General features: G+C 46.2%; 1 protein-coding gene across 1 annotated transcript; it reads right to left on the reverse strand.

Moving 5' to 3' along the window:
- Positions 1-2,481: 2,481 nt before the first annotated feature.
- LOC136555909 (estradiol 17-beta-dehydrogenase 11-like) lies at positions 2,482-9,493 on the reverse strand. Its single transcript, XM_066548942.1, has 7 exons — positions 9,236-9,493; positions 6,919-7,026; positions 5,708-5,839; positions 4,964-5,070; positions 4,135-4,272; positions 3,757-3,873; positions 2,482-3,053 (listed from the first exon to the last, which is right to left on the reverse strand). The coding sequence occupies exons 1-7, from the start codon at positions 9,443-9,445 to the stop codon at positions 2,966-2,968; spliced, it is 900 nt and encodes a 299-aa protein (XP_066405039.1). The 5' UTR covers positions 9,446-9,493; the 3' UTR covers positions 2,482-2,965.
- Positions 9,494-12,055: the final 2,562 nt, after the last annotated feature.

Here is a 12,055-nt window from a genome sequence, read left to right on the forward strand (position 1 = left end):
AGTAAAGCTACAATCCTACAATTCTCTTGATGATGAGCTCAAACAAAGCAAGGGACCTGCTTGGAAAAAGGAAAAAATGCATGGTCGGATAATAGATGCGGAATGAAAGAATCTGAGAGATTGAAGGTACCAAAAAGTTGAGTCAGAATTTTTGCAGACAGTTTTGAAACACTCTCAACCACCAGTGATCTCAGATGCTTAATTTCAGTGGTAAAGTGTAAAAAACCACAAAACAATACAAAAACCCATCCTGAACTGCTGGGTTCAGGAGATTCTGTGCATTTAGAAATCCATGTTCTGAATTGCTGCCTAAAATTGCCTGGATTTTTATGCATACTGGTACTACCTGCAAGCATTAAAAAGTAGTGTCCTAGTCATGACACTGGAGCATTGGTGCTAGCAGACAGTACAGCCTGTAGAAATACAGCCCTGATTTTCTCTTTTAAGTGGCCTAGGTTTGTGCCAAGAAACACAGGTTGAGCTGATTCTCCTAACATTCTGAGTAGGATTCAAGGACTTTGGAAAAATGTGGCAGAGCCAGTCTCCAAAGAAGTACCCTCAGACTTTGCTGAAGAGACAGTCCAGGTGGCAGTGCTGTGGGGACTTTTAGTCCATGCCATTAGAAATTCTGTAAGTAGTTCACCTTTATGCCTCTTGCTTTGGGGACCAGAGCCCCTGTCACCTGGCAGGGCAGTCCCAACCCTGCTGGCAGCAGCCCCTCAGGGAGTACACAGTGCACCTGGCACATGAAATCCCTCTGGGGCCCTCCCTCTCCTGTGCTTTTTAAAAGCAGAACAGCTGGAAGAGCTGAGGAAGGTGCTCCATAGACCTCTAGCCAACATCATGGGGCTTTTAACTGAGCTGTTGCTCATCATGTCTGAGGGAGACTACGCTGACTCCAGCACAAAGATTAAGAACTAGGCGCTTCCTATTTTTCTCTTGGAACCTAGTTCTCTGCTGAATTAACACATCAGTATTTGGGCCAGGCCCCAATTGCACAGCTCAGTGGTGCTGTCCTTTTCCTGGCACAGGGCTCCAGTCAGTGCTGGGGCCAAGGAAGAGGAGGCAGGGAGGACATGGAAGCACAAGAGACATCTCAGCAGGAGGCAAAGCACAAGGCCAGAGTCACTAACCTGACCCATAAGGAGTCCTTAGGCCAGGGTGTGAGGTACCATTCTTCAAATTTGGGACTTAGCTGTAGGTGGCTGCATGAAACCTACTCACATGGACTCCTGCTGGGCACCCATGCATGACCAGAGTTTGGGCTAAGCTTCAGTTGAGTGTTGTGGCCAGAAAGAGAACTGAGGAGCTTGGGAGGCTTGGTGCCTCAATTCTGTCCCTGGTGTTCAGGAGATGAAGGCTGAAATCCTTGGTTTTTGTCTGGTTTTTATGCCAAGCAGAAGACTTGGAAACTCAAGCAACATGGAGAAGAGCAAGTAGCTCTCATTTGTGACAGGCCTGTCCTCTCAGAAAGAGTATGTAGTTCAAATAGAAGGAAGGAAAAACAGCTTATTTCAGAGTAGACAAAAGTCACTAAGTTACTCTACGCAGATTTGGGGGATGCCACTGAGGCAGGGAAAAAAGACTTACAAAATAGCTTACTGAAAATGCATGCAAATTGTACAAATGCTTTGGGGGTTGGAGGGTCTTGGTTTTAAATACTTTTAAATACATCTAACACTCTTGGAAATTTGCTTACCTTTTCTTTCTTTTCTTTTTGCTTTCTCTATGAGGCAAAATATCCAAAGCTGGGAACTTGAGCTTCACTCACCCTAAGTGTCCTGTTACATGAATGTTCCATGAGCAAAAAGGAAACTATTTTTGTGTCATTTAGCTCATCTAGCAACTATTTGTGCTGATGGCAGCAAAGCATTTACCCGTTGCCTGCTAAGAGCAGGAGGGGCTGGGTGGTGAGGGCTCTCCCTTTTCTGAAGAAAAAGAACCTTGGTTTACAGAACAGCTTGAAAGGCTCAGGTGAACAGGACAGATTCCAACTGTGCCGAAGGTGGCAGTGCGTTCAGGCCTGCCTGGGATGGCTGTGGGCCAGCAGTGCCTGCAGCAGGAATTGCACAAGTGGTGCACAGATCCTCTGTGCTCTGGAGGGGTCTTTGACCTGTGTGTCAGCAGCTGCTGCTCTCTTGGACCCCAGGCCAAAGACCTTCAGGGATTTCACCTCCTGTGCCATCAGAGCAGGCCCCTGGCTTGTGATGAGGAGCTGTGTGAAGGCTCGTCTGGAGCCTTCCCCTGCAGCCCCTGGCCTAGCCTTGGCCCTGGTACCTGTGTGGGCTGCAATTGTGGCACCCAGTCATTTGTAGAGAAATAATGCACTGTTTTCACGAGGAGGTGTTTTAAAGATGTCTGGAAAGTGCAAAGGAGCAATGTGAGCAATGATACAGGGAAAGGTGTATTCCTTGATACTGTATCTTAAATGCATCTCTAGGACACGATTATGACTTTCACTGCCAAGAGACACTGTGGTCCTTGTGTTAAAGAACTTATATGCATTTATTCATATAAGGGCATATTGATGGTGCAAAAGCGTGATTGATAATCAATGTAATTAGGTATATTACATATAGACCTGTATTATTTCAGGTATTTTCTACAAAAATATGGGAAATTCAATGTTCTTTAGAGCATTTTATAATTCAACAATATAAATTGAGGTGAAAACAGACTACCCACCTTTGTGGGAATTCCTGCCTTCCTCAGCAATATGAGACAAATGCAATGGGATGTACATTCAAAGCAGCCCTTCTAGAGCTGCATCACTGCTTTGCTAACACTCCCTGTTATGCAGCTGTGTTCCAGCTGCAGGTGTGGGATAAGCCCTTAGGTATGCCTGGGAATGGTGGCCTGGAAGCACCTGCCTGAGCTCTGTTTTGAATCAAGGCAGCTGAACTACACTCAGCACCTGTTCTCTTTTCACTGGTGCTTCTGGGAAATGAGAATCAATTCTTGCTTTTCACTGTGTGCTTCTCTGCCCAATGACTGCATCAAACTTAACTTCAGCCATCTTCTTCAGAAGGTTCAGGGCACGTTCTGGGAACACCCTGGAAGAGACAATAACATGAAATTAAAAGTGAGATAGAAACTTAAATTATGGGAAAAAGTGTCACTGCAGGTGAGAGAAGAGCTGGTCTGGCAGCAGAATGCATGCACACATATGAACTGAGACTATGTATTATACTGGGTATTATTTCCTAAGGACATGTAGGCCTTGTCAATCTCTGACAAGTTTTAACTCAAATCCCACTCATCTTTTTTACGACAATTCCAGGACAGGTATGTACCAACCATGATTTAGGCTACAATATTGCTGCAGAATCCAGAAAGTTTTCATACTGAACATAGACACAAGTATTTCCTTTCTCTTTGCAACAGAGCCCTTTAAAAGCAAATTTTCCAGCCTCAATGGCCTGAATTTTTGGTGTTGACATGGAGAAACAAACACTCAGGTCCTGATCTCATTCTGGGGCTATGCTGGGGCTGCTGTTTCAGAGAATGTAGTGGCCTGTAGAGCAGTGAAGCTCTGCACTGACACCAGTCAGCTGCAGCAAATGGTTCAATGCAAAGGCCTGTGAGAGGGCTCAACAAAATCTCAAGATGGTGTCTGCTGCTGTCACTGGAAAGAACCACTGCATTATTAACTACCCTGTGATATGTTCTAAAATACAACTTTATCTTGAATCAGATTTTACAAGTTTGAGGGTACACTCAGCAGGTTACAGTTGATACATTTTTAGCCCTACTCACCTTTCAAGCAGTAAAGCTATGCTCTGATTTGATGGAACAAAAACCATTTTCTGGTTGGTCACTATTCCTTCCATCAAAGCCTGTACAACTTCTTCAATCTCCAAAATCTTTCCAAGCCTACACAGGAAAGCAAACACATAAGAGCTGCAGTGATAAAAAGGAGTGGTACCAGGTGATCTAGGAGGCTTCACAAATGTACAAACTCAGGTAACTCAAATGCAACAATTACATGGGTTAAAGGACATTGCAGATTTTCTTTAGTTAATGATACAAGCTGTTGTTATACAGCCAGCTGGAACAGAGGCCTAAAGCTGGGGATAATATGCAGTGTCTTACTGCAAAGAAGGAAACCCAGGAATGCAGAATATTGAGAGTTACCTTGTAGTGGGGTTTTTGACAAATCCAGTGTTTATAAAAACCGGACAAAGGCACGTTGTTTTTATTCCATCCTTTCCAAGGACAGACAGCTCCTCTGTCAGAGCTTTATGAAATCCAACTGCAGCAAACTTGCTTGAGCTGCAGGAAGGGAGAAAGTACAAATGAGAAGGCAGAAATCCTATTTCCACCTTTCTACCAATGCAAATGGCCTAAACAATCATACACAAACGATACAGGGTAGGATGCAAAACCCTCCAAATAATATAATCCAGCTGAGAGGCAGAGCAAGGATTATATTAACTTTCCGTGTGCCAGATTGTAGTGCTGGATAAGATATTGAAACTTGTGGAGTAATTGTGGAAAGCAGACAGGATATGAACAGGCAAACAAAGCAGAGATGAAAACATCAGGAGATCGTAGAAAACATTAACTAGTGTGTGTCAATTGATGCACATCCAATTTTTCCGATGAGAGAAGATTCTTGGAAGGAATGCATAATGAATGTCTGAAATTAGGAAGGATGGGCCGGGTAGAAATGGAGATTAACCTCTGACTACTTATTGTATCACACAGGAGCATCTCAAATCAACTGTGCGTGTTTTGAAATAGTGGGATATTATGCAAGCAAAATGTAGAGGAGGAACGACCTGCCACAGAAATAGGTGTGGGCCATAAGTTTTAATGAATTCCAAAAGAAATAGATATCACATAACTATTCTTTCCTACAAACATTGCTCACAATTCAGAGCTAATTACTTGGTACTTGCTGATGGAAAAGATGCAATTAAAATTTTTAAAAGTTAAGCAAGCTGATTTCAAAATGACTTACCAATATGCCACCATGAAAGGAATCACAAAATGACCTGCTGCTGAAGCCACCGTGACAATGTGCCCATAGTTGTTGTTCATCATGACTGGCAGGAAAGCTCTTGTGGTCTTGGAAGTCATTTAAACCAAGAGGCAAAATGCAGGGGACAGGAAGGAGGAAAAGAACATGGTTTTCTTAGGCATACTCAGCGCTGACTCTCAGTGTTATTCACCAGGTGGCCAAAGCTATCCCTAAAGCTATGAGCTGCACAGCACCTCAGATTCCCAGAGCCACAGGGATACCTGCTCTCTGACCAGTGGTGCAGCTGGCAACCTGCTTTCCAAAGGCTGCAGCAGTTGGCCATAAACAGGAAATGGTTTTCACATCTTTCCTTTGCTGCTTTTAAGGTTTCAGGTGTCAGCAGAAATGCTGGCAGGGTCTCAGCCCCAGCACACACAATGAACCACTTGTCAATCTATGGCTTCTCTTTTCTTCTGCCACAAGCAAGTACTGCTGAAGCCCTCCCACCCTGTCAGCCGCACGGCACCTCTGACAGAGCCTTCTGTGCGTGCTGCAGATGAGGCTGTCACCAGCCAGCTCACATCAGCAAGAAGCCATTCCAGTTTCCCAGCACACAGTCTGCTTGGGTGCCCCTGTGCTGTAACAGTTCATTTGGTAATTTCACTGCTAATCATGGCTGGTCTAGATATGCATCCTCACTGACACTCCCAAACAACTGCATCTATAGATGGTGGTGGCCCTTACCCACATGTGACCCAGAATGTTGACTTCAAACATCCTTTCTATCTGGTGGTCCTGAGTCGAGAGAAAGTCGGCAGCTGTAATCACACCAACATTGTTCACCAGGACAGTCACATCTCCAATATCCTTCTTCACCTTTTACAGAGAAAACAAAAGCCCAAAATTGTGTCTGTCACTCAGTAGGAGGAAAAAAAAAGTAAGGGTGGGGAAGATGAACCATAATTAAATTCTTAAGATTGCATCTTCAAGGGAGAAGGAGATCATGCCACATTTCCAAATGTGGCAGGAACTTTGCAGTAGAGCCATGGAATCTGCTTTAGATCTGATTCTTCCCCATTCATTAATGTCAGTATTTATTGTGTTCCACAAACTGTGCACAGTTTGGACCATGTAGTCACAATTGGTGTGGGAAATGGATTTGTAGAGAGTTCTCAGGGCCTGACAGAAGGTCCTCACAGTATGCATCCATATGCAAACCGAGACAAGAAATGCTGACTTAGAAATGCCATGGAATAGGACAGATATTGTTGAGAGAGAAATGGAGCTAGAGAAAAGTTTCAAAAGATGGCCTTGCAAATAAGACTAGATACTTTGGAGAAATAGAACTATGAATCGTGCATTGTATTGGGACCCACGAGGGGTAGTTTTACATGATGGACTTTAAGCATCTACAGCATGGTGTGGCAAAAAGCTGATAGGTCAAGAAACGCTTCTAGTGTATTGTAATTAGGAAATAGTTGGCTTCTGATTGTGATGCTGTGAATTATAACATCTGTATTGTCTCACCCTTCTCATAAGACTGAAAACGGAAAAAAAGTTTTTAAAACGCCTCTCAGTTGCCCCATCTCTGGGTCAGGAAAAGGGTATTGTCCAACACTTGGGACCACAGAGGTACAGACTGTTTTGAGGCAGCTGGGCCACAGCCATTACAATAAAATGTTTCATATGTTCTCAGTGCTATGTTCCTTCAGAGGCTGCAACCCTAGAGAGCAAACTTGGCAAGAGGATGTGATATGCTGGAGCCTCCCAAATAGGATGAGACTGGCTGTGATCTTGGAAATGCTACAGCACTCTGTGTCCAGAGAGCAGTGAGGAATGGAGAACTTCCAGGGGCTTGCAGGATTCATGTGCAACACGTCTTGTCTAGTTTTCCTGCCTTCTCTGGAAATCAAGCATGGTTGGGAAAGCCTTTGGCCATACCCCTGCTGCCCCACCTTGTCTGCAGCGCTGTAGATCTCCTCCCGTTTGCTGCAGTCCACCACGAAGGTTTGAACAGTGGCTCCCAGCTTCTGGCATTCTGCTGCCGTCTCCTCAATGCCGTGCTGGAAGAGGCAAAGAGAAAGACACTGTGCACAGCTGTCCCCTCACCACAGCTGAGCAGCAGAGGCTGAAGATGTTCCTGGATTGAGCAACCACTGCCCGGCCCCTGAACAGTTCATAGCTACCCAGGGAAAGATCTACAGGTGGGGTTGTTGAAAGAATAGGCATTCCATTTGGCAATTTTGGACCTTTGTAGAGTGACTACCGGAAAGGGAAATCACAGAATCTTGAAATGGTTTGTGTTGGAAAGGATCTTAAAGACGATATAGTTCCAACCTGCCCTTGCAATGGGCAGGACACTAGATCAAGTTCTCTATTCAATCTGGCCATTAATATTTCAAGGGATGAGGCATCTCTAAGTTCTCTGGGCAACTTGTTTTAGTACCTTACCATCCTCAAAGTAAAGAATTTTTTCCTAATATCCAATCTATCATCATCTCATTCAGTTTGAAGCCGTTTCTCTCTGTCCTGTCACTACATGCTCTTGGATATACTCTCTATTCATCTTTTTGTAAGCCTCCTTCACATGCTGGAAGGTTGCAATTAAGTCACTCCAAAGCCATCTGTTTTCCAGGCTGAACAATCCCAATTCTCCTAGTCTTAGGAATGTGGCAACAAGAGTGAATTTGGCTTGGTAAGGCACACGTAGCAGCAAAAAGAGGACATGCAGTTCCTATCACAGCACAGTGAGTATAAACAGGCAGCACTGTGAGTATAAACAGAGCTCGTGCAACAGAGGCCTGGCTGACACCCTGAGGTGGCTCTATGCATTTCTGTATTCACATGCTGGGTGTGAGAAGAGCCACACTTTTATTGGATCTGGCTGAGATAGAATTAATTTCCCCACAGCATCCTCACAGTGCTGTACTCTGCACTAGTTCCTAGGAAGGGGTTGACAACACACCCGTTTTTCGGTTGCTGCTGAGCAGTGCTGATGTAGCATCATGGCAGTGTTCCCAACATTCCCCGCCCCATCAGTAGAGCCTGGGAGGGGACAAGTAGGAAAGCAGAGCAAAACTGACCAAAGAGATATTCCATATCATATGACAGCTCAGATATAAAAGCTAAGGAAAGGAGGAAGAGGAGGGGCATCTGGTATTTACAATGTTTGCCTTCCGGAGTAAGCACTCACCAGGATGTGGGTGATCATCTCTTGCTGATGGGAAGTAGAGAATAAAATTTTTTTTTCTCTTTGCTTCTGTGCACACAACCTTTCAGCTTTGCTTTAGCAAACTGCCTTATTTCATCCGACAAGTCATCATTTCCCATGTTATTTCCTCTGCCCAGTCCAGCTGAGAAGAGGGGATGATAGAGCAGCTTGGTGGGCACCTGGCATGCAGCCAAGGTCAATCCACGGCAACTGTTCACAGTGCAAAGAGACTTTCCTTACAGGATTGCACTTGACACACACAGAACAGAAGCTTCTGTTACTGTATCAGCTCACTAAGCCAGGGCAGAAATTATTTTGCTGTTGTCTTGTCCCCAGGTGCCAGAAGGCCGTGCCAGTGGGGCCCTGTGCTGGGGTCTGTTTTGCAGCTTCAGGATAACACAATTAGCTTCTTTGCTGACCCAATGTGTCAGAAACAGAAAGCCCAGCCTTTCACCCACCCTGCTGCACCTACACCCAGCAGTTTACCTTGATCCCTTCTGAATACCATGCTGCATGTTTGTATCTGCCCATCCTCCACTTGCCAAGGTCCTTTACGCGTGCTGCTGCCCAGAGGGCAGCCAGGCTCATGTACAGCCCAGCACAGGGATGCTGCTGGTGAGAGTGCAGAGAAAACACACCTCCCAGCATTGCACAGAAAACACCCGAGGCTACGGAGAGAACAATGAAGGCAGACCTGCTGCTCTTTGCAAACAGCCTTCTGGTATCAGCGGGCTTTCTCTGCCAGCCCAGGCAGCAGCTCCACCAGCAGCTTCCCGAGCACTTCTTTCCCTGTCGCAGGTGCTCTGCCGGGTGTTGCCTGCTCCCTGCCGAGTAGCACCGAGTGACTGTGGGACCAGAGCCCCACATCCTCTGCTGCACGTGGGGCCAAATCCTCTCCTGGCGCTCAGCATCCCAGCCGCAGGAGCCAAGCGGGAGCCGATAGGAGCGGGCTGGAAGGGGCTGGGCGATGAGGGTGCAAAGTGGTGCTGCCCTTCTTACGCCCCTAAATGCCGCGTGGACTCGGAGGTCACACGGAGTGAGCACATGAGTGTGTCCATTACCTTATTGATGTCCCACAGGACCAGCCTGCTCTGGCGCTTGGCGAACTCCAAGGCGGTCGCTCGCCCGACGCCATGGCCAGCGCCCGTGATGAGCACCAGCTCCCCGGCGAGAGACTTTCTCCTCACAGGCACGAACAGCTTCACAAAAGCCTCCAGGTAGGAATAGAGAAGCGTGGCCAGGAACAGGAGAAGCTCCAGAAACAGATTCATTGTTTTCCTGGAGCTCTTTCGAGGACCAAACTGAACTTTAATCTCTTTTGTAGGGACCCGCGAGTTGTTGATTTACCCGCTGCCGTCTCAGTGCGCGCCGCGGGTCCCGTCAGCGCCCGCAGGATCCACCCCAGCACCGGCGGCTGCTCCGCCCAGCTTTCCCACGCTGACCTCCCGGTGTCCCCGTGCTGGTGGCCCTGTGGTGGCCCTGGGTGAGCGGTGCAGAGGAGCGGCAGTCTGCACTCCAACCTGCCCTCGCAGAACCCTGATCGCCCTGCAGCTAAAAGGACGTACCGGACGTGGATAAAGAAACGTGCCTTATAGGGCGTTTTCTGCCCTCTTGGCTAAGGAAAACAGAGACGATAGAGGAGTGCGAACCTCTCTGTGTTCTGCCCTTGGTTTTGATCTGTCAGTTGTCCCAACTGTTCATTCTCTGCTTTGTTTGTCCCCACACAGGTGGCAGGCCTTCCTGTTCCTCTCTCAGGCCCCTGTATCAGGAAGCAGAAAAACGTGTTCTTGTTTGTTATTTGCTGCAGGTGGAAAATGGACGGAAGGGGCAATAAAATTGCTCATCCAGTTTACTGACAGAAGCATCTTGAAGGTCCATTCTACTCTGTATTGTAATTCTTTTCAATTTTTGTGCTTTGCACCTGTCAAGTCGCTCAGTGCCATAAGGTCCTTGAGCAGTTTTCTTCATGGTCCTTCTTTCCATTGCATCTCTGCAAAGCCTGCCTGGTCAGCAGGCTTTGTTCCCCACCATCCTCTTCCAGGTCCCTTAAGGAAAGCTGAATGAGACAAGTCCTTTCAACTTCTGGAACTCCACAGGTGAGCTCTTGCCTAGCTGTTTGTCTTATGTCTTTTATTTAGTTATCCATACTGAGACCTTCCATCATGCTGCTGCTGCTTAGTTTCCATAACTCCTTTGAAAAACAGCATTAAATTGCATGGATTGGAATATTTTTATTTAATTTAGTCTAAATCACACAACTCATGCTTGGACTCAATTGTATATAATGGAGTATCCAGAGCCTTAAGCAGAACAGGAATGCTTATAGGAAATAGGAGAAAAGTACTTTCAGGTGTTTCTTCCAGCTCTATCAATGTAACTCATGGCCTTTCCTGGAAAGGATTGCTGACCTTACTCCTTTACTTTTCAGTTAGAAAATCTGATGTATCGCAGTCATGTTCATCATTTTGTTTAAGGATGTTTTTGAGCTGCCTGGGGAAGAGTGAAGTGTTCACAAACATCTAACAACTGACAAAAATCACGTCCAGTTAATACTACAGTTTTTAAAAAGTATTATTTTTGCCCTGGTGGTTTGGCTGCAGCTCTCCTTATCTGTGGGAGACTGGGTCTGTTCCAGCAGAGAGATTTTGAACTAGGTGCATCCTATTTTTCTCTTGGAACCTAGTTCTCTGCTGAATTAACACATCAGCATTTGGGCCAGACCCCAATTACACAGCTCAGTGGTGCTGTCCTTTTCCTGGCACAGGGCTCCAGTCAGTGCTGGGGCCAAGGAAGAGGAGGCAGGGAGGACATGGAAGCACAAGAGACATCTCAGCAGGAGACAAAGCACAGGGCCAGTCACTAACCTGACTCATAAGGAGTCCTTAGGCCAGGGTGTGAGGTACCACTCTTCAAATTTGGGACTTAGCTGTAGGTGGCTGCATGAAACCTACTCACATGGACTCCTGCTGGGCACCCATGCATGACCAGAGTTTGGGCTAAGCTTCAGTTGAGTGTTGTGGCCAGAAAGAGAACTGAGGAGCCTGGGAGGCTTGGTGCCTCAATTCTGTCCCTGGTGTTCAGGAGATGAAGGCTGAAATCCTTGCTTTTGCATATGTTTCTTTATGCCAAGCAGAAGATTTGCAGCCATAGAAGACATAGAACAGAACCACAGCCACACATGGAGTACTGCACAAGTTGCCTTGCCCAGTAATTCCTCTGGGCTCTGAGACCCTGGACTAGCTCTGGCAAAGCAGGAATCACTACAGTCTCCCCTTCCTTAGAAGCAAGTGTACTAAGAAATAGGCTGCAGAAAAACACTGTCATCCCCTGGACAGACTTTTGTTCCAATTTTTGGCTTCTAGGAGAAGACAAGCATCTTGTCTGATGTCTCCTACTGAAGCCAGTCCTTCCCTAGTCTAAGAAAAGGGCCAAGTCATCCAATGTTGACTTTTCTCCAGGGTATTTTTAAGCTTTTTTCTGTGGAGTCACTGGACTGTGACTCCTTTGAGCAAGAATTCAAGTCATGAAACAGAAGAAATGTGGAAGGTGGGTAGAAAGAGAGACTGAGCTGGGTGGGAAGTTAAGAATGCTTGCCAGCCATACAAGAGACAACTGGTAAGTACCTGCAAATTTGTAAAGTACTGATCTAGTGAGTAGTGAGTGCAAACATTTTGGCTGGTATGCTGCTTGCTCTGACAGATCTTTTGAACTTTTCAAGTATCTGTATTTTTAGACTTTTGGACTCCTCACTAGGTAAGAATAGGCAAAAATGAACATAATCAAAAAGCTACACAGATGTGGCTTCAAGTGTCTCACATGCTACAGGACTGTCACAGTAGCAAGAGGGCAATATACACCTCAAAAAGAAGCAGGGATGCAAC

The sequence above is a fragment of the Molothrus aeneus genome, chromosome 4 (assembly GCF_037042795.1).
Source record: "Molothrus aeneus isolate 106 chromosome 4, BPBGC_Maene_1.0, whole genome shotgun sequence".
NCBI classification, from domain to species: Eukaryota; Metazoa; Chordata; class Aves; order Passeriformes; family Icteridae; genus Molothrus; species Molothrus aeneus.